The sequence below is a fragment of the Leptonotus elevatus genome, chromosome 11 (assembly GCF_054856555.1).
Source record: "Leptonotus elevatus isolate MCC_2025b chromosome 11, RoL_Lele_1.0, whole genome shotgun sequence".
NCBI classification, from domain to species: domain Eukaryota; kingdom Metazoa; phylum Chordata; class Actinopteri; order Syngnathiformes; family Syngnathidae; genus Leptonotus; species Leptonotus elevatus.
Window position 1 is genome coordinate 3,885,365 of NC_141249.1, and position 26,065 is coordinate 3,911,429.

The window sequence follows — 26,065 nt, forward strand, 5'->3', positions numbered from 1 at the left end:
TATAGTATTTATTAGTTGTAGGTCATCGTACCTTGGCTGAGTTGAAAATAGTGGTTTGTAAGGTCAACAGGATGTGAATCACCCTCAAAGTGCAATGCCCCCCCAAAAAATAAAAAATAAATCTCAACCTAAGTTTCTGAAATGCCAAAAATAAACAAGTTCAGTTTACTGACAGAACATTTGGCTGTGTGGGAAGCATGTTGAAAATAATAGAAAAATGAAATACAGACCCAACGTTTTCATGATATGTAGTAAGGTATACAGACTGTAGGCCTATTGTAGGCAAAAGCAGTCCATTAGTAGCATTACACAAGATGAAAGAGTCCTGAAGAATCACATTCTTCTACTTAAGCTGTATACACTAATGTAATCAAGTTACATTCTTCGGGGTTCTGTGGCATTACACATCACACACTCTTAATCTGTCAGGCAAATATATCTTGTGGATACAATCACCATAGCTGACACTTAAACGTGTTAGATGACGGGTGTGAGTTTCCACTACAGTGAATTGGTGTGAGGTCTAAATGAGTTTAGTGGGAAGGTTGACATACCCAGCAAGGAAGTGTGTTTACTTAAGCTGTACTCCAGAATTCCCTGCATCCTTTCTGCAACCTTGTGGGAAGGCTTTGAAGAGAGACCACAGGCAGGATGAAAACTGTCATTATGCAGTGCCATGTGTACTGTAGATGATTCTGGGCTAAGCATGCCTCTAGACATAGATTATCTATTAAGAAAAAAAATAATGTGGTAAACATTTTCACTCACTATTTGATATCATAATTCAGACATTTTGTTAGAAGAAAAAATTACTTGTTTCTTCACTCTTAAAGTGCTTGAAAATAGCACACAGATTGCAACAGCAGTCTTAAGAGACATAAAAGTGGGATCTATACAATCTTGTCATAGTCTGTAGGCTCTCCACTAGTGTCTTTATTGGGACCAGCACGATAACCAAGAAAATAAGTAACGTCTTACATGCCATGCATCATTCTATTCAAGAGTCAAGTCAAGATTATGATTTAACCTTCATCAAGGTCTCCCAGAGTACATCGTCCCCATGGTCATGACATCTGCTACTCAGCAGCACTTTGGTTGCATTGCTGATGAGGACGTCACAGGGGAGAACCCCTACAAGCTGCTGAAAAAAGATGACATCTTAGAGGACATGAAGACAAAAGCTGCAGTGTCCGATTTCAGCCCTGTGAAGCAGATTATTCTGGTGAGGCTTATCTTATTGTCCTATGGATCACTTCGACAATAGCCCAAAGTCACTGTGATGATGTACAGACTTCCATGTTAAGTAAGAGCTGTGGCAAAAACACATTTTTACTTTATTAGGCATTGTGTAACTTGGGATGTGTCAAGTGAATGTGTATTTACTTCCCCTTGTTGGTGTGAATTTTTACTAAATGTACACGGATATAGACATATAAAATGCTTTAGGATATAGCAGTCCATTTATTAGATAAAAAATGAGTGATCCAGGATCCTGGTGTGTGTCTTTAAACCAGGGGTCACAAACCATTTTGAAACCGATAGCTCCTTCTTGGGTACTGAATACTGATTCATGCCAACAATTGCTACCAGTTGGTGACACGTGTTAAACCATCAATGAAATTTCATTGACCGCACTCATTGTTTTAAGACAGGTTTAATTAATGACCATCCATTTTCTATACCGCTTTTCCACATTGTAGGATAGCATCTATCCCTGTTGGCTTTGGGTGAGAGGCACCCTGGACTGGTTGCCAGTCAATTGCAGAGCACATAAAGACAAGTTAGATAGCCAACCAACACTTCCAATTCACAACTCTGGGGAAACTAGTTTATCCAATTAAGTTTTTCCAAATAAACAACTATGCATGTTTTTACCCATGCGAACATAAGATCATAGAAACTCCACACCAAAGTTTTGGACCTTTGACTTTTGTTTGTAAATTTGAGTGTATGTTATGCTATATACAGTATACTGTATATTACATACAGTATTCATTCTGTTTACAGGATTATCCAGAGGATGAGCTCTTGCTAGTTTATGATAGGGACTTCACCTACGGCCAGTTGTTCTATTTGGTTGTGACACCAGAAGCAAAGGAAAGAATCCTCAATGTAAGTACAGTACACACTTTGCTGGGATGTTCAAGTTTATATGTTCTGTTCTTTGTATTATTTGTTGTTGTGTACTAATAAGCAGCATATACTTAGACATTGCATTTAGTGTTGCTATTTGTTTTTGCTACTTTTCAATAGAGGATTAAGACATGAGCTGGACTAGAATGATAATAATTAAGAAGAATAGTTTTGATTTACACTATAGCAAGATCTTCATTTAACAATAGGTGTAGATTTGTATTTGTAATTTGCATTGGTGTAGAACTACATTACGCATATAAATAGGTGTTTTTGGCATAATTTCCCTATCACACAGCTTAATACATTAACCAAATTGTTAGAAATACTCACTATTTATTTATATACTGTAAATTACAGCTACTCTAATAAATGTAAATTAATACTGCATTTACAAAGTCAATTGAATATGAGTGTTGAAGGTTGAGTTTTGGTAAATCTCTTATAAGTGGAATTTATTAGAGATACCGAGGTGTACCTAATGCTGTGGCCAGTGAGTGTATAATGTTATGTCTTGTCAGTGAGGGGATAATGTTATGTCTTGCTGTTGTGTGTTTGTTTTGCAGCCACCTCAATCTGAGCCTGACGAAGATTTAGTGGATGAAATCAAAACTCCAGAACCAAAGGAATGGATATCACTTGGCAGTGAAAAAGAAATAGATGAAGAATCTGTCAAAGAGACAAGAGTAAAGGTGCTTAAACTTTAAACAACTCTTTTAAAAATGTTTTTTTTCTCCATTAATTGTGGTCTTCTCTATTCTGTCTCTCTCATAAGCTAATGTACAAGTTCTCCAGAGCTCGGAGGGATTTTGGGATGCCAATCTCTCTTTCAGACCGCAATGTTGCAGATACCAAAGATGGCATTGTGGAGTGTGTGTCCTACCCAGACAAGCGATTTAACATCAAGGTGTTACAGAGGGACTGTGCGGTGCAGGCTATTCCCATACTCCAGAGCAGCAGTGCCCAGACACAGTGGTACAAATACGTCAGCAAATGAGGACATGCATAACTTACATTTCGTGGTTCTCAGTGGTTCTACTTTTTACACCAATTACCACTTACGAAAATGTTTAGCACACCAAGTACCAGATTTATTACCAACATTAAAATACAGTAGCATTAGACCCTAAGTGTTCGTTTAAAATAAGACAGGTTTTATTGCTAAAAAAAAATCATTTACAGTATTATATACAATACTGTACAGTAAACCACTATAACAATATGCATAGTTTGAGCATTAACACTGCGCTTCAATATAGGAAAATAAAGAAGAGTGCTTAAATAATTCATTAATTCTATGAACTAGCCTCACTAGGGTTGCAAGAGTACACTCTACAAATGGATTGGTTAAAAAACACTACCAAGCTCATATTGGCTTGATTAACCAATAGGTTGGTCAGACATTGACCATTCCAGGTGGTTACGAGCAGACCAGTTTTATTGGTTAGCCAAACAACCAATGAAATTGGTTACAATAGAAAGTAAGTCTAGCTAGATCACTTGGAAATATATTTATTGTATCAATTTATTGTGTTCTAAATGTATTCATGAATTATGAATTATTATAAGTGATTACAATAGCGTTTAAAAATGGAAATGTGTAGTGGTATCTCCCCTGAGACTTGGAGGTTGTGGGTTCAATCCCTGGCCGGGTCAGACCAAAGACTATAAAAATGGGATCCATTTGCCTCCCTGCTTGATACTCACCATTAACGGTTGGAATTGGGGGGTTAGATCACCAAGTGATTCCTTAAGCGCGGCCACTGCTCCCTCAGGGGATGGGTCAAATGCGGAGAACGAATTTTGCCCCACTTAGGTGGGCGTGACAATCAGTGGTACATTTTTTCAGCCTTAAACACAGATTAACCAACATCTTGGTCAGAATGATCAATTTGTATCGGTTGGCCCAATCACCAATATATATTGGTTGAAAACACCTACCATTCTAAAGTGGTTGTTTTAACCAAAAGATCTGTCACACAACTACCAGCTAGATTGGTCAAATTTAACCTTTTTTTTTTGTGTTCAGTTTGACCAATCCGTTTTTAGGGTGTACTGGAGCGTTTCCCAGATTTCTTAGAGCGAGAGGCAGGGTAAAAAATACAAATTTGAACCGAAACAAATGTTTGTGAAAAAACAGTTGTACAAACACCAATCGTCACATGACCATACCTGGAAGACTTCTGTGTACGCTGTGATAAAGAACAAGGCAACGGGTTGATGACATGATTGGGTGAGGTAAAAACAAACAAACCTAAAAAAAAAACATTTTTTTTTTAATTGCTTGTGTCTTTGAACAAATGTTAATACATCATTCATACACATATGCTACATGTAAACATCGGCTATTATCTATCATCTTTGATGGCTCTGTGGTACATCTTCCATTAAGAAAAAAGACATTGTAGACATTTAAAAGGAACCCTGACTGTCATGACAAGTTTGCTCTATATTATTAATTTGGTTGTTACTAACATAACATAGATTAATTAAAAAAAAAATCATTTCCAGTTTAATACATTTTGTAGAAACTTTATTTGGCATTGTTATTTACGTCGCAACGCATTCAGTGCGTAGTGACCTAGATTAGCGGCGGCTCTCTGCCGAGCAATGTGAAACGCCTATAAAGAAAGCAAGGTAAGCCTCCGTTATGTTCCTAAAGGGACAACCAAAACTCTTGGATGTGTCTGGTGAATGACAAGGGCACGGCATGGGGGAGGGTGACTCCCCCGATCGCATGTTGTTTCTTTAGGAACGCTACGAGGCTTAACTTGCTTTCTTTATAGGAGTTTCACATTGCTCGGCAGAGAGCCTGTTGCCATTCTACGTCACTACGCACGGAATGCGTTGCGACTTAAATAACAATGTACGTCCATATAAAGTTTCTACAAAATGTATTAATCTGGAAATGATTTTTTTTAAATGAATCTCATAGTTATGTTAGTAACAACCAAATCAATAATATAGAGCAAACTTGTCATGACAGTCGGGGTTCCTTTTAAAGTGCCTACGATGCTTTGTACACATGACATCCATGATTTCCAGAAACAATATGAAATGTGGACTCATCAGACCACGGCACACTTCTGCTTTGCATATCAGATGAGCTCGGACGGGCCCAGAGACGCCAGCAACGTTTGGAGATGTTGATATATGTCCTTTGCTTTGCATGATAGATTCTCCACTTGCATTTGGTAGATATATTTTGACAAATTATGTAACTCAGAATGGTTTTCTTAGTGTTCGTGAGCGCAAATGGCAATGTAATTTACACAATGATGCAGTGCCGCCTGAGGTAGGCATTGAGGCATTCCTCAACTTTCCTAGTCTTTTGTTGTCCCTGCTCCAGCTTTTTGGAAACGTGATGTAAGCATCAAATTCAAAGTGAGAGAGTATTTGCAAAATAAAAAACAATCATGTTCATCAGTTTGAGCATTAAATGTATTTGTAATGTCTTCAATTCAGTATAGGTGAAAATGATAAGCAAATCATCATATTCTGTTTTTATTTACATTTTACCCGTCCCAACTTGATTGGAAATAGAGTTTGTAAAAGAGTAAATGCATTGTACTGCACATAAAATGTATCGACAACTGAACTATACTAAACAAAAGCACTGTACTTTCATCCATCCATTATTTATTCCGCTTATCCTCACTAGCCTTTAAAAAAAAGTATAAGACACTGTAACATTATGTATAGTTTGAACATTCTGTGATTTTTGCGTACCACTAGAATCAGCCAGCGTACCACTAGTGATACTTGAACCACACTGAGAATCACCGGTCTATTCTATTGAATATTTTTATACAGTTTTTTTTCACTGAAATTCATAATTGAGTATGCACCAGATAGATTGTGGTCAATTACACACTGTAGGCTATGCTGCTTTACTAAACAATATCCTTCATGTACATTACAGGAAGTATATGAGAAATAGCTGTACACAGTACACGCCAGGAGAACTGAGCAAAAATGAGAAGGAGAACACCGCTCCACCAAGCTTAAGTGATTTTTATGATGCAGTGACAGACAGGTAAAAAAAAATTACAGTGTTAGTGGTTTGGTTTATCGAGCCTAGCACTATTTTTGCCTTTATTTTGCCAACAAGTCATGGGATCCCCTAAAATGTCCTCTGCAAATCAACATGTAAATATTCATTAAAGTTTTCATAAAGTTACATGATTTATATTGTTTACGTAGTACTGTATCTGTTGTGTTTCTGTAGTAGAGGTTCACTGTTTCTTGGTTGACCACAAACCACTGCTTCTAAAAACAACTTCTTTTTGTAGGGTTCTGCATGCCCTTCAGCAAGAGGAGATTATGAACGTGTTCAAAGATGACTGGATGGCTTTAGGGACCGAATATGAGGACATTGACTGGGCTGGGAAGGTGTCAGCTATTTTGATGCTGAATCAGGCCTTTTCTGACCCAAATTGCTCTCAGGACAAGGAGATCATCTGCATACACTGGCATCCCACCATTCAAGGTACCTGTTTTTTTTTCCTCAACAATTTCAAAATGTTTACAAAAAGTGGTCTTCCCAAAATCTTATACAAGAAATACTCTATCAAAATATTTTATACTAATGTAATGTACACATGTACATCACACATGTGCACATGTGTGCACTAGAACATTGTATAGACCTTTTGCACCGACGTCACGTGATCACGTGACTGCCCTATGATGGACGGCGGAAGGAAATGACTGTTGAATGGAAGTGGACGTGACGCGGAGCAACTTAATGACTTAGCGACTGTTATTTTACTAATTAAAGGTTATTATTGCCCATCGAGCCATGGAATCTACTACTTCAACCGAAGTTCGCCTGTCAGTCGGAGTTGCGCATTTAGTTGGGACTCATAGAGCGCGATATATACTTAAGTTGGAGATTGCTAATTTGAAAACAGCCCCTTACCTTCTGTTGCCTGCTGTTTTTACCAAGTTAATCAAATCGCCAACATTGCCGGAATTCACAGCGCACGACCTATATCATTATGTAGTCAATGCCGTCTCTCCTCCTTACACCGGGGCTGATTCAAAAGCTTGTCACTGGCGGTCTCTGGGACGAGATGCTACGCTCACATCCGGGGGACAATATACCTCTTAATGCAAAGGTAAAACTTTTTCATCATACTAACTGACTTATTACACATTCCGTTCTATATTGAAACACTATGATGATGTTATGTTCTTATGTTGACTAGCATGGAACAAATGACTATCGTAGTGGCAAGCTATGCAGCAATTTCATGATTATGATTCCGAAAGATTGAGCTCTAGAGTGAAAAACTCCAAGCACGAAGACCAAAATCCCCCTATATTAAACAGTCAAATGTACTTAATAGTTTTGAAGAAGGTACACTTTAAAATTAAGCTGTGTATGTTTGGGAGTGGACGCTAACTATCTGGCCCTATAACGTGATTTGAAACATGTAATTCAACACCTCTGTTACAATCTTTGTCAGAGTGTATGTTTGCTAGTAAAATATATGAACAGTGCTCTACTAACCTCGTAAAAGATGATTGCAGATTCGCTGCAAATTTGCAAATACTTTTGAGGGCTGCCTGGAGTCCTGCTGCTACCATCGACGTCTTTTATCATCATCAGTAGGTATGCAATAAAAATTAGATTGTAGAAGATAATCGATTAGATATAGGACTATACACTGTGCGAGATTCAATGGATCTGTACGAGGCAAGTGGTTTATTTGCCGTCTACCGTTCGCGAGGGGGCGTTCTTATGAGGGTTGTGATGTCACGTGCAAAAGGTCTGTAGATGCTCTGGTTCTATGTGTGATCAAGGGTACAGGTACAATTTCTTTAAATAGGACCATCAGTGAGGTGCCTCTTTGATGGTGAACCATGTGAAATGGATGAAGAGAGGGGATGGGGAAACAAAACCATCAGTGGAATTGACCTTACCGTAAGCCACATCCGCATGACCTAGTAAACCAATCAAGACGCAAGACGTCACGTCTGCGTCGGCACGTGCGTTTTGCTGTGGAAAAACAAAGCAGTCCAGCTCCCGGTGGTGCATTAGTCACGGCTTGTGTAAGAGTGATAACCGTTATCCCGATCGATTAACCGGCGTCCTGCTGTAGTCATGGCTTGTGTAAGAGAGGTAACTGTTATCCCGATCAACTGGAAGGAGGTGTACGCCGCACACTGTCCGGTTTATTCCCCTCCCTAAATCCTCATATGAAAAATGTCTGCGCTGGATCAAACTTTGTGGAAGACCACTGGATCAGTTGAATCCATCCAAAATTACCAGAAACTACTACGTCTGCACTAAGGTAATGTTCTCTATTGTTGTTTTTAGCCAAAGGCGTCCTGAAAATACCTGATCGAGAAATTACAAGGAAGATCTGACAACTTTGCCATTACTGTGGATTCACTTTTACTTATCTTGACCGGCAAAGGGCGCTGCTCGTCACATTTAGTGGGCGGGGAGGGTCGTGCCACGGTAAGGTCAATGGGGACTTCCGGGTTTTACACATCAGCGCCGTTTCCGGCCACTGCTGGCCGCGTACCAACACTCGCACCCCCACAGCTGCGCCCCCCAATCGCGTGCTCCGCTCATCGGCGGGAGGGCGTCTTGCCTATCTGAAATGCTTCGGACACTGAGACAGACACTACACACTCGCAGCCTTGCAACTGCCAACCTGGAACGTGCAACCCAGGAGCACAAAGGTGGAAGCACAAGTACTGGGACGTGGCGCACACGTCGCAAACCGGAAACAGAAACAAAGTTGATGGGTAAGAACCCAGAAGTAGGAAGTCCCGCCTCCTCCATGGCAGGAATGACAGTTGATTCAGTTTTTTAAAGCTATTAGCACTCGATAGTGAACATTTTTCTTTGTCTCAAGCTTATGTGGATACATGTAATTTGTTACTGCTTTTCAAGGTGTGATAGTTGCAGCAATGGCAGAAAAGAAGAGGCAGCAGTTGATCAGGTCTACTGGGCCGCTCATAGTTTTTTACAGCTTCTCTGACCCCACTCATGTCAAGGTATGCAAAACAGGGTGGAATGTGCATGCTGTTGATGGTTGATAGTGCTGTTGATGGTTGATAGTGCTGTATTCTCAGGGTTGGGAGGGTTACTTTTAAATTGTAATCCATTACAGTTACCTGCTAAAATTTAGTAACGTAATCCAAGTACCATAATATTTAAGTAATGTAACTGGATTACTTTTGGATTACTCCAATATTGAGTATGCTCATGAAGACAAAATAAAAATAAATATAACCACAATATATATTCTATACAACGTGCCCCTGCTATTTTCGGGTGATAGAGACCCGGGCAGCCTACAAATAGCAAAAATCCTAGTCTAATTAAAAAGCATGTAGGCTATTGATTGATTAAAGGCCATATGCTGTTTTCAAACTGTCACTGAAAGCAACCACACCTCACAGATAGATAGATAGATAGATAGATAGATAGATAGATAGATAGATAGATAGATAGTCATCCAATGAGGATGATGATGTGTGACATCAACTTTTATCCCAGTCACAAGTTTAACCGTGTATATGTTGTGTATGATGTTTAAATAGTGAATTGGTGGGAGGAAGATTTGTTTGGAAGGTGTAACTAACATTTGTCACGGTTGGGTAGTGTTTGTTGGACCCCAAAAGAAAAGAGCAGATTCAGCCAGGGCGAAAGTCACTCAATTTTAATCAACCAACAAAAAGCGACGACAAAAAGGTGTACGTCGTGGGCAAAAACAAGAAAACACAAAATCACGCCGGATGGCGGATGAAACAGAGAGGAGTGTAGTATACAAAGTAGATTAAAGAAAAACGCTACTAGTTTAGTTATTAGTGGTGTCCACAACACCAAGAAAGATTGCCGCTAGAAATGTAGCAGTATCAAAACGTCAGGTATGGTGAGTAGCGTCACGGAGCAATAACCCGACACTCCTCTCTGTTGCTGCCAGGCTTTTAATTTGGCCTGATGACCTAATGGGCCGCAGGTGTGTTGGCAGGATCCGCCCTCCAGCTGTTTCCCCAGAAACTGCAAGGGAGAAATCAGAAACAGCTGAAAATCAAAACATAACAACATTATGGTTGTAGGCTAGCGGGCTAGCAAGCACGAAGCTACAGCGCGTAGCATGCCGCTGGACTCTCAGTTCAAACTTTCGCTCCGAGTAAGTTCCAGTGAATACCGATCGCCATTTTTTCCTCCCGTCCGTGAAGCTTTTTCAAACTGCCCACGTGTGGAGGACACGACTAGTCAGTTTGTTCGTTTCCGCCTCCCCGACATGTAGCAACGGTCCCACTAGCGTGGGCGTGCACGCGCTCTCCCTCACTCTGTCCTTCTCTCTCTCTCCCTCTCTGTCTCGCTCTTGCTCTCACCCTCTTTCGCACTCTCTCTCATCGTAGAAATTGTAACCCCTTGAAGTAATCCCAATTTTTAATAAATGTACCTGTAATCTGATTACATGTTTTTTTCCTGTAACTGTAATGGAATACAGTTACAAGTTTTTTGCAATCTGATTACGTAACGGCGGTGCATGTATTCCGTTACTCCCCAAGCCTGTGTATTCTTTACTTTTCATCCTGACGCCCAGATCAATTGTTCCGGAGAATAACAAAGAGAACTATTGGGTGTATGTAGTTCTAATTATTCCACTATAATTTTAAATTTTTAGATTTTCCCTCGATTTCACTAGACCAATTTTTGCCTACTCACCCAAAAAAAATTGCACTAAAACGTTCACCTATAGGTAACAGAAAAGTAAAGACCATTTAAGGATAATGTAAAAATAAGATCCAATATGAAAAACATCATTATTTTCTTGTGCCAAATTTGAGAACATTTATTGACTGAAGGCCGACACTTAGATCAATAACTGGTGGTAAGCGTAACATAATCCCTCTCAGTAATGCATGCCTTTGCTGATCCATGCCATCTTCTGTTGTATCTGGGATCATATTGCACAACATGTAACTGTTTAAAGATTCAATAAATAAATAGTCCTGATGTCCACTTCAGCAGATACTGATATCAATGGTGTTTTATAAAGAACACAAAGTGGAATAATAGCTGCTTGTATTGCCGCCCTGATACTCATCCAACATAAAAGCTTGTTTAAATTATGCACTTGGTTTTGTTGATAAAATGATAAACTTTCCACAGACAAGCATACATAATTTCATCTAATACTGTACACGAGAAAAACGCTTGCACTATATTATTTTTGTGCTGTGTTTTTGTGTTGCAGATATTGCTGGAGTGCCCAGATGACATTCTTGCCTTTGAGTTCTGCCCCTCTGATCCAAATGTTATTGTTGGCGGGTGCGTGAACGGCCAGGTGCTTACTTTGATTCTACTCTGTCTCGGCTTGCCTGCCCCCTGCTGCTTTTGGCCTTGAATCACCTTTCTGTACGCTGTTATCATCCATTTTCTTTTTTGAACAGACATAGTGATCACCAATAACAGGCATGGCAATGTTTGTGCCGTAGGTCGTGTTGTGGGAAATATCTGCTTATGCCTCGCATTTGCACCCAGTCCAACATGGGCATCATCATAAACAGGAATCTGTCACAGGTGACATGCTGGTAAGCACCCATATCCTGTCTCTAATAAGCACCATGTTGATAGAATAATACATGTACAATACATACATTGCAAGTGATGGCTTTTACGGCGGCATGGTGGATGACTGGTTAGCACGTCCGCCTCCCAGTGCAGAGGATGTGGGATCGAGTCCAGGCTTGGCCTTCCTGGGTGGAGTTTGCATGTTCTCCCCGTGCTTGTGTGGGTTTTCTCCCCGGGTACTCCGGTTTCCTTCCACATTCCAAACACATGCATGGCAGGTTAACTGAACACTCCAAGTTGTCCATAGGTGTGATTGTGAGTGTGGATGATTGTTCGTCTCTGTGTGCCCTGCGATTGGCTGGCAACCAGTTCAGGGTGTACTGCCCAAAGCCAGCGCCCCCCGCGACCCTTGTGAGGACAAGCGGTTAAGAAAATGGATGGATGGTTTATTACATGTGGTTTACAATAGCCTAACTGTGTTCTTGTGATGTCATGATGGTTTAGTCGAGTATAGGTGCTTATATTACCAAAGGATGATGTGCACCGACTCTGAAGACTGATGGCACTCCATGTTTTTTTCCTCATCCTCAACTCTTAGATTGCAACACAACTGCATAATGGTTCTTCTCAAACTAGCCACATCATACCTAGTTCTAGAACTTAGTCAATCAACGTAAATCTAAAAGCAAACACAGATGATTTAGTCTATCTTGCTGTGTAAGGAAAAAATAAATGTGGATCTTCTTCAAACATAGTACAGGATGTCACGAATGCTGAGCAAATATTTCATTTGCTCTAACATAATAGCAATGTAAAAGTCTCAAAAATCTCAAGCATAGCTCTATCTTACAAGATACTGTGGAGTAAGTTAAGGCTGAAAAAAGGCAAGGCCCACATTTGCTTTACGTGCTTTTATTGTCCCTCCACTCGGCCAGCTGTCTCCATCCCTCTCCTCTATTCTCTTTCTGCCCCTGTTTACTGCTCATTTCCCAGAGCCAACAGCATCAGCTCTCACCCTCCAGCTGTTACGCAAACCCCTCCGCCCTCCACTAGAACCACAGTTTGTCCCTAAAGATAACATAAAGGCAAATCAAATCAAATAAAGGCAAGGTTAACCTCTTCCCTTTATTTGTGGCGTAAGCAAGGCTTTATTTCTATATTGAAGGTTGTGGAAGTTACAGACACCCGTAGCTTGTTTGTCAGCCAATGATTAAGTAAAACCCTGCTACTGTATTTGAATGTATTTTCCTTTTCTGTCTTGTGAAATGCAACATCTCTTCATGCGATTAATCTGGATGACATTTCATGCTCACACTAATCAAGCGCAAATGTTAAATGGCAGTATTGATGGATTGTAGCACTCTTGCTTTGACCCATACTCAACTCAGTTCACTTCTGTCACCCCACCCCCCAATCCATTTACAGGGCCCTGAGGACAAGAAACACGGTAAAGCTCCACTTGTGCGCTACAGTGCAATGTCTGGAGTGGAAAACAGCCACACTGCACCAATTACAGATGTCCACTGGCTGCCTCAGACTTTTCAGGTATGGGTCACTTATGCTAAGGTTACATAATGTTCCCGGGGCCATGGCAGACACGTTTCAAGCCACCATGGACAGAAGGGGGTAGACGTGAGACAATCCTATGATTAGATTTTTAAACTCTCCAAAAATTTCAGTCAGTGTGTTGTGTAACACTTGTCATTTTATCTGCTTGCATATTGGAAAGCATAAGCAAATCCATCAGAAATTTGGTGAAAATTTTTATTTTACAAGAGGACAATTGACATTTAGGTTAGGTACACATGTACCCAACAGATGTGCAGGACAGCTACAAATATCTTTGAATTCCACAGGCAAATAGCAACCATGAGGAAACAGCTTAAAAGGTGGCCACGTCCAAGTACCTAAACAAGGTGTGTGTGGCAGATCCTGAATAGCCAGCTGAATGACACGAATAAGATCCAGGCCATTAAGGCTGCGTTCAGACTGCAGGCATATCTGACTCCAATTGGATTCCTCCTCAGATCCAATTTTTTGGGACTGACTGTTTTCAGCAAGTGTCCAAATCCGATCTGGCCCTGTTCAGACTGAGCCACATTATTGACCCATCTGACAGGTTGCTGTAGTAACGACCTCGAACGCGGGCGGCTCCCAGTGCGTGTAGTGTGTAACGTCTTTGTGACGCTGTTTACCGCTCCGTACCTCCCGTTCCTCGCAAGCGCGTTAAGCGGATTTATTTTCTTTCTTTCTTCTTTTTTTTTTTTAAACGACCATATGTCTATGGCTACGGCCAGGCACTTATTTGCTAGGGTACCAAGACCAGCTTCAGCGCAAGTAACATAAACTGTCACTATATTTCCGGTTGAGCATGAGAGGAGCCGACGGGGCAGTGGAGACGTCAAGGCGTTTGACTGCCGAGCAATGCGAGTAAGCCGCCGGGCAGCGAACTGATTGGATATTGACAGCGCGGGCGCATTTGGCTTTTGCACGCGTAGAGTGACGTCACGGACAGTCAAATCCGTTCTAAGTGTTTCGAGCTGATCAGACTGTGACGCATCCTGTCCAAATCGGATATTAAATCGGATATGAAACTACCTCACTCATGTGGTTACAATCCGTCCTTTTAATCCTGTGCTTTGTGACTATTTAGACTACAAAAGAGCCATCCAATTTAAATCTGGATGGGCTAAAAATCTGATTTGGACTGGCAGTCTAAACAAAGCCCAACACCTACTGTACTCTCTGCCAGTATTCAATACCCCACTGGCATAATACCCAGGCCACTGGAAGAGTTGCAAGCCACTGATGTCAAGACAAGAATGCTCCTTACAATGCACGGAGTGGTCCACCCCAAGTCCAGCATCCTGAGGCTGTACACAAAGCAGAAAGAGGGTAGCTGTGGAGTGAGCATCATGGGCACTATCCAGGAGGAAACAACAGGCCCCCAAGAATACATCAAGATGATGGCCCCCAGGGGTGAACTGCTTAGTAAATGCCTCAGGCAACGTAAAATAGTCCAGTAGGTAGGAGTCCAGCCAAATAAGGAGAAGGAGCCAAATGGACTGTCATAGAAAGACAAGCCCCTGCATGGCATGTACCACCAACAAATTAAACCAGATCCTGTGGGACTTCCAGACAGACAAACTTGTGATAGCCAACCGGCCTAACATAGTGGTTGTGGATAAGCATCAGAAGACAGCAGTTATGATAAATGTAACAATCCCGAATGAGAGCAACATCCAGAAAAAGGAACATGAAAAGCTGGAGAAATACCAAGGACTGAAGGAGAAACTAGTGGAGGGTAAAGGCAACTGTGGAGCCAGTAGTGATCGGGGCACTGGGAGCAGTAACCCCCAAGCTCCGTAGATGACTCCAGCAGATATAATTAGAGGCCACAAGCTTGAAGGAGATAAAAGGCCTGGACAAAGATGATGGTGCCCTTAAACATAATATTTTGTTGAGGCAATTACTGCAATCAAACCATTTTTATAACTTTAGCTGAGGCTTGTGCACCTCTCAGCAGGGATTTTGGCCTACCCTTCTTTACCAAACTGCTCCTGCTGTACAAGGTTTGAAGGGTGTTTTCTCCAAATGGCATGTTTCAGCTCAGATGTTTAAAAGGATTTAGATCAAGACTCATAGAAGGCAACTACAGAATATTCAGATGTTTTGCTCTTTTGCACTTGGGTGTTTTTAGCTGTGTGTTTGGGATCATTTTCCTGGTGCAAGACCCACGACCTGCACAGCTTTCTGACACTAGGCAGCACACTTCTCTCTAGAATACAGTACCTTGAGTGTTGAGATTTCATTGCACCCTGCACAGATTCAAGACACCCTGTGCCAGATGTAGCAAAGCAGCCCCAGAACATAACATTGTCTCATCCATTATTTACAATAGTGACAGTGTTCTTTCGTATGCTTCATGTCTACATCTGTGGACATAGAATTGATGGGCCTTAACAAAAAGTTCCAGTTTTTTTCTTGTGTGTCCGTAGGACATTCTCTCACAAGCTTTCACCCCATCCAACCACACTCTTGCTCCACCTCTTACTAATATTTGAAAACGGCGCTCCAAGCGGGGATTGCCTGGATAACCGTTGGGCTTGCGAGAGAAGAGAGGGTTGGGCGTGGTCTGACTGTGATTGACAGGAACAGTGAAAACTACAATATAAATCATTGTTATACTACTACGAGCTATACTAAATTAACTAACCAAATGTATGCTAACAAATTACTAACCTAAAAATCGATATAAAGATGTTCGCAAATGCTACTACTATTCCAACTCCAACTCGCTGAGGAGACGTGTACGAGACTGAGCCGGTGTGTGGCAGAACGTCTACGTCAGTTTAATGGAAGGGATGTCGGTAGTCCGCGCTCGTCCAAGGAGAAAACAAACAGCAAAGTTGTGAAAGTTGTGATTATCCCAGTTAACCTGAGGATGGCACCACATAAACGTTTTTTTGCCCCAAATTCAACCTTTCAACAAACATGCACTAAAATGTCAAAATTAATGACCAGGACATGTAGAGACAGCATTAGTAGACACCCGTACAGATATATATATATATATATATATATATATATATATATATATATATATATATATATATATATATATATATATATATATATATATATATGGCATTGAGGTCCCCTTTAAATAAGAGTCTGATGTGCAAATGTCGTTCAGTTCACCTGGAACCTTTGCCTCCATGTAGCCTACATCAAATTACTACAAACAGAACTTTGAATTGTGCTTTGTATTTTTTGTTTGTTTTCTAATAAAAAAGGAAAAAAGATGTACTAAGGTAGGAGGTCGCTTTATCAATAGATATTTTTTGGCTTTTATTACACATTATCTATCTATAAAATGGCTGGATTTTGCTGCTTAACTCATATTCCACTAACGCAATATTAACCAGAATGCTGTACCATATTAAGACCAGTGGGACAACCAATCACAGCTCAGCTTCAGAAAACAGGTGAGCTGTGATTGGTCTTTGCCTGAGCCCTGAGCAACATTGATGTCATCTTCAGTTGACAGCAAGTGGCAAAATGGCCGCCCCCTGAGATGTAAAAAAACGAAAACAAAATTGGGTTGACTTTCCCTTTAAGCTTAATAGATATTTGCTGACTTAGTAACTCTCTTTGACCTCTGATTAGGTAACTGCTCAGGGCATCCCAGTGGAGAACAACTCCAATATTTCTGTGCAGCTTATTACCTGCTCCCCTGACAGGTAAGTCATTAAAATATTTAAAATCATGATTGAAGATATTATATGTAATGCTGGCTTGTAATTAGGAGGACCTCTGCCATTGACATGGCAACATTAGATCATCTACTTGAAAGAGTGTTGCACTAGAGTCAGTTCTATATACTGTTGTACGCAGTTCTTGTTCAAACAGCAACAGCATCTCAGACATTTTTAGGAAACGTGGTATAATGAAATGCACACAATAATTGCATTGTTTTATTTTTATTTTTTTATCTTCAGAGTTTCTCAGAATTATATTTAATTACCAATCTGTGAAGACTCAAACAATGTCCTGGTTTAATAATAGTTCTTAATTCGTTGAAGTTCTAATGATATATATATATATTTATATTGTTGTATGCATATATGTCTTTTCAAAGCACTCTAATGTTCTGGGATGTCCGAATGCCAAAACAAGCGCGCCAGGCCATACCAGAGAAGAAGCAGAATGATTTGGAGTCTCAGATGGCAAATTACAGTGTCAACAACCCTTTCAAATACTTGGAGCGGACATGGAAACCCTTCATCACGGTATATCAGATTGCAATGATTATTATTTTTTTTTACTTTATTAAATAGCCATCTACTCCAAACTTTGTTTATTAGGTTTTGCACACGAATACAATTGTATTAAAACATTTACAAAGTGTGCATAGTTCACATTTTCATCTTAGAAAAAAAGGAAAGTGGTCACTGTAGCAATGAAGCACAATTCAAGTAACTTACATAAAAATGGAGCAACCACAATGAATACAGTAAATAAAAAAATAAATGAATAATAGTAGGCATTGGAAACAGCCAGGTATTAGTAGACTGCAATACAGACAGTCACAGGCACACTGTGTCAGAGTAGAGGCGTATGACCCTCATCATAGCAAAAGTATTTCTCTCTAAACTGCTTCAAACGTGTAAGTTGGAGGAGGGTGGCAGATGTCTGCTATTAATAATTTTTCTCCAAATTAATAATTGTTCTCCAAATTTAACAAAAGAAAGTGTCAGCAAGTGTGACAATTGACACAAAAAACACACACGTCGGTTCATATTCGTCTGCCTCCGGCTTGATCAAATCCACCAAGATCACATTACACTACCTGTGACAAAAGATAGACTTGGTTTTACTGAGTCTAAAACCAAGTCTACTTTTTGTCACCAAATTGGAAGATGCGCAGCAGCCGTGTCAGCCGGAATGCTCTTTGAGGCGTAGCACACGTCTACCAAATTCACAGACACGCCAAACTAGACTTGCCCTGACAGGAAAATGAAGACGCACCCGTTTTTACATCGAGCGCACTCTACTGTCTGTTTCCAAATTGCCAGGTGCGTCGGGGCTGCATCTGCCTAGAGAGGCGCAATATGGTCCCAAACATGGTAGACTTGATTTGTCACAGCACAAAAATGAAGATAAGTCAGTTTTTACACAAAGAGCACACGAAATGCATCTTTAAAAAAAAAAAAAATTCGCTGGACCCTTGTACAATGCTCCCCGTGGTTTTATCTATTTGACAATCCTCAAATCTAAAACAGGTTTGAAGGTGCTTTATTTTCAAAGGTAAGCTTGGTAAAACACACATTTTCTTTCATGTTTTAGGTTCCCTTGGTAAACATGGAGCGGAACGGTGATTACACCCCAATAAGATTCAACCTTTACCCCTTCACCAATAATATTAATAACAGCAACACCACAATATCAGGTGAGAGTAAACGTTATAGTTTTTATTGGTGAGGCTTTACGATTCCTCCATTTTCCCTTGGTTACTTAAAGAACATTCAACAGTCAGAATACAATGAAAATACTTTTTGAATGTAAAAAGTATGACAAGGAATGCTAACAGAAATACATATATATATATATATATATATATATATATATATATATATATATAAAAAATATTTAAAGAGCCTAGAGAGGTAATGGCTATGTTTTGATAGTATTTAAATGATGCTGGCAAATATACACAAATATATAACGTCTTTCGTTTCTGGTAATTGATCAGATACAGATACATTATACTGTCAAAGTAATCCGAAATCATCTGGTTCATAATTTTTGTTTTTTTAAAGGTAAATTATAAATTACTTTGTAGTGTAGTGTATTGACTGACAGACAATTGCCATGAACAATAGCACTGTGTTTGTTAAACACAATGCCCATGTGTGTTGACAACATTGTATGTCTTTTACACATTCAAAGGAGTACGGTATAAATAAGAATACCTGCCTAATTCACTGAATAAAACCCTTGGCACACCTACAACCTTTTATAGGACCCAGTAGAAGAGAAATATAAAATCAATTGTGAATTACAAGGAACCTTAATAAGATGATATCCTTGAAGTGTACTGTTTTAAATGAGTGCTGGTGTTAGATATCAGAAGGACAGACAAGCCCTTGGCATGCTTATACTGTATTTTCTGGGCGGTGTTGGATATTTACATTCATGCCTTAGTGACTGAAAGAACTACAAGTGAAAAAAATACTGTATCCACTCCTTTATCTGGATCATGACACAAACTGAACAAACAAGTCTGAGTATGCGCAGCCTGAGCTAAACACATGTACAGCCACAACAAAAAGACACAATTAATGGAGCCCCGATGTGTCAATTTATTTTTAAAACCAAAAGTATGTGAAGTTACTTATTTTCCCCCTTGGAATTACAGGCAGTAAAAAACAAGTAACACTGCTGCTACAATGAAGGAAATAAACATTGAAGCGATATATAACGGGAATACAGAAGAATGCAGAATGCATTATTACTGTTTGATGCACTGAATTAACTTTTAATGACACTTTGTAGCATGTATTAATATTGAATAGCATCTGATTGTTCAATCACACATCTGAAAAGCATTCTTGAAAACAATTTAATTAATATAAAAAAAACATGTTTCAGGCAGGCAAGGCACACAGTACATATTGCTTGGTCATTATTGGACCTCACTTAGATTTTATTCATATTAACTGACATTCAACAATTGATTAAGTAAATATTTATTATTCAACACTCTTTTATTTACATTTTTGTGATGTTTGTTTGTAGAATAAAATTCATATGACTACAAAAATACTTATAAAGTAATTACCATATTGCATTAAAAGTTCTCCAACAAATGTATTTTATCCAAAAAGTTAACGTAAGTAAATGTAGCTTGTTGTTGCTCACCTCTGCACACTACCAACCAAATTTCACGTGCCCGTTTTGTGAAGTAATTTGTCTTGCTTTTAAGTAAGTGGTGATTTATGCAATAAACAAATGTTTGACTTATTGATTGATTTGATAACATTTTCCACAGTAATCTCTTTAAAGTCAGGAAGGTGATAACAAGATCGTTTGACTCGTACTTCCTTCAGCGTTTTCTTCATAAATTACAATTCTCAACAAGTGACTGACAAAGTGTTTGTTTGTTGTAACATTACAATGAATTTGTGATGCTTAAGAAAGTGGTGGTGATGGCTCAGCAGTAACTCCAGACTACAGTCAGCTACAAATGCCCTCAGGCAAAGACCTAACACCTCTGCAAGACATAAATACCAAGATTTATATTGGGACACAGGTAAATATTCTTGAAGCCTTATTTATCCACCAGCTTATCCCAACTTTCAACAATGTTCCTCCATAGTTATACCTAAGCAAACAGTGATGTTATTATTACATTATATGAATTTTTACTCCAAACACACAAATTGTGTTATTATGAGACGAGGATTGGCAATAACGCTCTTTGCTTGTGCAAATAGCAAAATGTTCTGCTCTTTTGAGGTTTGTGAGTTCTTGTGTTTCTCAGTCAAAACTGTTATTAGTTCAAAAAAGCAAGATGCACATAAACTCAATTGGCGGCCAATTCAATTACTCTGCCTCCAAATAACATTACTCCATGCTACAAAGGATGTGCATGAATGCTATTATAATGCATAGTAGAGGGAAGGGGGAAAAAACAGTGGACACCGCTATTGAGGTGGCACTGTGGCAGTAGCTCATCTGTAAGGACTTGGGGCTTTGGAAGCACAATTTAAGTCCCACTGTGGACAAATGTAAAAATGGCAACTAGTCTTTGGAGAGATACGAGTCTGCTTCCTCGCTAGTGTCAAAGTGCCCTTGAGTGCCCTCCAACTGCTTCCATGCCTATGGAGTAAGATAACTGTGAAAAGATGTATGCGTAATTAATGATTCCATGCGATCATAATGGCACTGTCCTTCATGAGCAAGGAAGTAGCCTGTTGTTTACACATGCAGTGAGAGATGTCAAGAGAGAAAGGGGCATGTAGAGAAAGGAAACTGTGTGTGTGATTAGCAATTTGTATTCATAATAGTAATAATTTGTGTTTGTTTCCCTGTGAGTATGAATCAAAATTCTTTGGTTTGATTTTTTTTAAATTCTATGAATCAAAATTCTGTTTACATTTGTATCTTGTGAGATCAAATCTAAAACCTGTGAGTGCAAAAGTGGGTATTGACTGTGTTTAGGTGGTCTCCAATTACCCACGTCACATATGAAGGAATGATATGCTATAACGATTGCATGGTTTTGTGCTACTGAGTAAATAATTTATTTGTGATGGGTGTCTCTTATGTACATAATGTCAATGCTTTTTGTCAGGATGGAGAGATCGTTTACACTGACTGGAAAATGGAGAAAAACGACCTTGATCAACTGCTTAGTAAGTTACGTTATACCTTCTATGACAATTGGTGCAAAATTTCAAACTACAAGATGCACTGTTTATTTCACATTTAATTCTAACATTGTAAAAGGTTCTAAATGTGACTCACAAAAAGTAAACTCTCCTCTTTGTTAACTCGGTCACAATTGATGCAGAATGATAACCACCAACTCTAATCTGTCCCAAGGTCCCAAGCCCCTTCATTTGATCAAAATCCACCCCTGCTTGGTCAATACAATAGAGCGCTCACCCTTTTTTAAAGACATCGTTTTGACTGGAACGTCACTCTTTGGAAGCTGCAATATTGCCATTTGGAAAGAAGGAGTGCTGGTAAATAAATAAATAAATAAATAAAAAACTGTTAATTTGACTTAACAAAGGCCTTTGCCTTTATTTTGTGTTTTTTACTAACCGACTTCCAGGACGGCCCCCTTTTCCTGTTGCCGAGCTTGGAGGGGCTCTGTACTTCGGCATGCTGGTCTTTGACCCGGCCGGCAGTTTTCTTCGTTGGAAAAGGGGATGGGAAAATTGAAGTGTGGAACATTTTAGAAAAGACAGGAGAAGCTGTGCACGTGCAAGAGCACATGACCAATGGCAAGATAACCTGCATCAAAGCATGGACCGTCTCCTGTGAGTATTCGTGAGGAATCACAAGAGTTAAAGGATCTTTTGCCGCTGCGTCTTCCGGGTTGATCATCTTAACGATTGGTTGTCAATCAAGTCAATCAATCTGCTGTAACGACGTCGTGCATGCTCGTTCCTAGCTGCGCATGCGCACTTCGAGTGTTTGTAGCACGTAGCCCTAGCACTGAGCTTTGGACTCAGCCATTGATCATTGTAGCTCCACCGATCTCCCCGCGTACTTTGAAAATAGCTGAGAGCTGCAAGAGGACATCTGTCTATGAAACGAGGCCGGCTGCAGAGATTGATGAAGATGCGCCTGCACATTCCCGACATTTGATAGGCGGTTCCCCCGGATGAGCAGGAGAGCTGGTAGGATGGTCTTCCGCATGAGCAGTTTTTAAAAACTGACAGACAGACGTTTGGCTTCTACTTTTTGAGAAGATCATTGAATAAACCTTTAGCAGAGAAAACCTCACAAGCGATTATTAAATGCACCCAATATTGTTGCTGCATTGTTAGGCTATTGTATTGAATTCCTGTTATTTAATATGTATAAATGACATACTTCCTAGAATGAGTCAATCGATATTGAGCATTATTATCTGGCAAATTGTTTGACATGACTCTTTAATATTGGAACTAATTTGACTGCAGGTATAGTGTATAATGAGTGTGTGTGACAATTAATGTAATAGTGCTGTTGTTCCTTTGTTGAAGAAATGTTTATAGATGTTTATTTGTATGGCTTTATGTTACTCCAGCCAAGCAGCACTTCCTGACTTTGGGTGATGATCTTGGAATCGTCCGTGTATTTCAAATCCCACCGGTGTTCTACATCGCTTCCAGGAATGAGGTAAGACAGTTTGTCATGCAAGCGGAACATGCCTTTCCCTTTATTATTTTTTCTTAGCAACAATCCTAACCAAATTTTCCTTACCGCAGGCTTGTTTTTGTTTGATCATTTTTTATTTGTTTTGAGTCAATGCCTTGTAGGGCTGATCCATGTTGATAGAGAACAAAATGGATGTCATTTATTTGACATCTAATGAAAGTAGACATCGCATATTCAAATAATTGGGGGGGTTCCTCTCTTGTATATGTATGTAGAAGTTGAACGTGGGGAAATGCATCGATCAGCAGCAAGAGAGGCTCAACGATCTTTTGAGGAGGAAAGAAGTGTGGCAAAATCAGACACAGTCAGCAGAGGAGCAAAAGAAAGCGGTGAGATTCTGATGCTTGACAGTGGTTTGCTCTGCAACAGTATTTCATAGATACGGGCAGAAACTACAGCGATTCTTTGCCAGTTATTAACTTATTTAAAGCACCGGTTTGATGTTGAAATTGTAGACAAAGTATTGAAGTTCTCTGTAACCTAATGTTTAATTCATAAACATGAATATACAATGCCCCATCATGACAGTGCTGTCTTTTTTGTCATTCAATTCCAATTGAAGGTCTCTGGTCAACTCTTCACATGTGAAGTGATCTATTCCGATCTGCCGTTTCTATGTGCCACTACATTAATCAGAACAGCCATTTGACATGCCAAAACCGATGTAAACGTCACATGATTTATCAAGATGGAGTTAAGCACGTTTAGCGCAGCTGTGATTTGTTTGTTTTTGCACTTATTAAAGCAACAGCATGACGAAAACAAGTTACTATTACTTTAGAACATGCTGGTTGTAAACCGCCATTTTCAAGTGTGTATACCAACGTCATGTCCAACCAGCATGTGCAAACACGTTCACCCGGTCTGGACATGGTCTGGCAATCCCAATTTAAGCTGATCTATCACTCCTGAGCAGAATGATAAAACGAATATTCTACACCTGTAAACCCGAATGAAATTCAACTTGGATTCGGCCTGTTTGTTCCGAATGAGGTATTTAAATGGAGTATTATGAGATTGCAAGTAGTTCTAATGCTTCCTTATTATTCTCCAAAGGAGCCTGAGAAGCCAGGGACCCCCACAGAAGACCAGGATGAGATGAAGGAGTATGAAAGTTTTCTAGTGCTTGAGGAAAGCATCCTGAAAAGCATGGGACTTACGCCATAAAAACACACACAATGTGTTTCACACATTTGTTTTTATTGATAAATTATTTGGACAACGCACAAACACAGTTGTTACTTTCGAATGCACATGTTGTTTTTGATTTTCTTTCGTAAAAGTTAAAGGCGCAGTCTGTGAGGTTTAGGCTGCTAGCAAGATTTGAATGTAGCCTGAACCACACCTTTGGAATTTTTTTTTTTTTTTTACTTTTAACTCTAAAAATGTACTTAAAATAAATAAATAAATAAAAATCAAATTTATTTCATGTTAACATTTGCTTGATTGGGTAAACATGTAATCATTTAATCCTCATGAAGATGAACAAACCGAACGAACCTTGAAAACGGGTAGCCGAGTGAAGCCGAGCAATGCCGAATGCTCACGTCGCAGTAGTTGAGACAATACACTGCTCACTTCCAGTCAGATCGTGAATACTCCCGGAGGTGCTCCATACTCATACATACATTTTGATTTTTCCACAACAATTTTCTTTGCCATGGGCCCAAAGAAAGACAACAGTGCCAGTGGCAGCAAAGAAAAACATACAGTGCTACGAACCACAGTGGCATTAGGAAGGAGATTATCACGCAGTTGTAACTACCGTAACTACTTCTGTTTAAATTTTTTATTTTTTTATTTTGTATGCGTGAGCATGTGTGTGTGCATGTGTGCACGTGTGTGAGTGTGTACTCATTAGTTCACCTAAAACCTATTAAAAATCCCATACAGTTCACCTAAACCGAAGGAGATTATCACGCAGTTGTAACTACCGTGACTACTTCTGTTTAAATTTTTTATTTTTTTATTTTGTATGTGCGTGAGCATGTGTGTGTGCATGTGTGCACACGTGTGAGTGTGTACTCATTAGTTCACCTAAAACCTATTAAAAATCCCATACAGTTCACCTAAACCGAATACTTCAGAATCCAGCTAGAGTCGTGGGGTTGTCAGGATACCCAAGGAAGGATCAAAGAAAAGAAAGGAAAGTGAAATCCAGCACCGACCAGACATTACCCACCGGGTTACAAACCAGTGTCTTTCACCAATCCCAGAAACATCTCAATTCCAACAAATTAGGGAGACCTCAAGAGACCAAAGGAGAGACTGAGGAAAGGAAGGAAGGATAGATGAAGCAGAGTGAGATCCACAGACATCAGCTTCCACCGATTCAATGCCCAGAGGAAGAAGCAGATTGTGTTTGAATTTCGATAGATGCTGGTGTGGTGGATCTGGCATGCATGAAAACCTCCACCAAAGAGGGGAGCCGTCGACCCCGGCTAGGACAGAGCAAGCACAACCCCCCAGGGCCCCCCAGGCCACGGCAGCGACAAGGGACAACCCCCGTGCCCCACAGGGGCCACCGGCCGGAGAGCAAACCCAGGAGCGCCCCCCACCCCAACACGGCCCGCGCCCCCAACCCAACGCAGCCACCCCTCCTAACCAAGCCGCCGTCCCCCCACCCCTACCAACCGCCAAACCCCGGGGACCCCCGCACCCAGGCATCGGTGCCGGAGAGGGGCCGGACAGCAGAGCGGCGAGGGCACCTGCGCCCAACCCACAGCCGCGTGGTGGGACAGAACACCGGGGGCAGAAGGGGAGATGGGAGCACCGGGGGACGGGCGGCACCCCCGAACCCCAGGCCCAGCGGGGAAAGGCCCCAGTCGTCACGCCAGCGTTCTTAGTGAAAGCTAACCCTGTTACTGAATTCGCCAGCTCGCCGACTGGCGAACTCTACCCCTACACCGTGAATGTGACCCCACCCAGTGTATATACAAGTGT

At 40.3% G+C, this 26,065-nt stretch overlaps 1 protein-coding gene across 5 annotated transcripts in view; it reads left to right on the forward strand.

The window, feature by feature from the left end:
• The window catches only part of dnai3 (dynein axonemal intermediate chain 3), a 26,013-nt gene extending 1,488 nt beyond the window's left edge, over positions 1 to 24,525 (forward strand). For 3 of the 5 annotated variants that reach the window (XM_086088702.1, XM_086088703.1, XM_086088704.1), the window contains exons 3-22: positions 1,038 to 1,222; positions 2,008 to 2,112; positions 2,700 to 2,825; positions 2,909 to 3,108; positions 6,056 to 6,169; positions 6,426 to 6,622; positions 9,044 to 9,147; positions 11,367 to 11,456; positions 11,608 to 11,703; positions 13,109 to 13,228; positions 16,853 to 16,926; positions 17,325 to 17,475; positions 18,533 to 18,635; positions 20,383 to 20,498; positions 21,543 to 21,603; positions 21,794 to 21,936; positions 22,029 to 22,236; positions 22,992 to 23,083; positions 23,338 to 23,451; positions 24,179 to 24,525. In XM_086088702.1, the coding sequence (XP_085944828.1) occupies positions 1,038 to 1,222; positions 2,008 to 2,112; positions 2,700 to 2,825; positions 2,909 to 3,108; positions 6,056 to 6,169; positions 6,426 to 6,622; positions 9,044 to 9,147; positions 11,367 to 11,456; positions 11,608 to 11,703; positions 13,109 to 13,228; positions 16,853 to 16,926; positions 17,325 to 17,475; positions 18,533 to 18,635; positions 20,383 to 20,498; positions 21,543 to 21,603; positions 21,794 to 21,936; positions 22,029 to 22,236; positions 22,992 to 23,083; positions 23,338 to 23,451; positions 24,179 to 24,289 (2,510 nt within the window). In that variant the 3' untranslated portion in view covers positions 24,290 to 24,525. Of the gene's footprint in view, positions 1 to 1,037; positions 1,223 to 2,007; positions 2,113 to 2,699; positions 2,826 to 2,908; positions 3,109 to 6,055; positions 6,170 to 6,425; positions 6,623 to 9,043; positions 9,148 to 11,366; positions 11,457 to 11,607; positions 11,704 to 13,108; positions 13,229 to 16,852; positions 16,927 to 17,324; positions 17,476 to 18,532; positions 18,636 to 20,382; positions 20,499 to 21,542; positions 21,604 to 21,793; positions 21,937 to 22,028; positions 22,237 to 22,480; positions 23,084 to 23,337; positions 23,452 to 24,178 lie in introns of those variants that run through there. The other 2 variants (XR_015096452.1, XR_015096451.1) reach the window with 2 other exon arrangements.
• Positions 24,526 to 26,065: the final 1,540 nt, after the last annotated feature.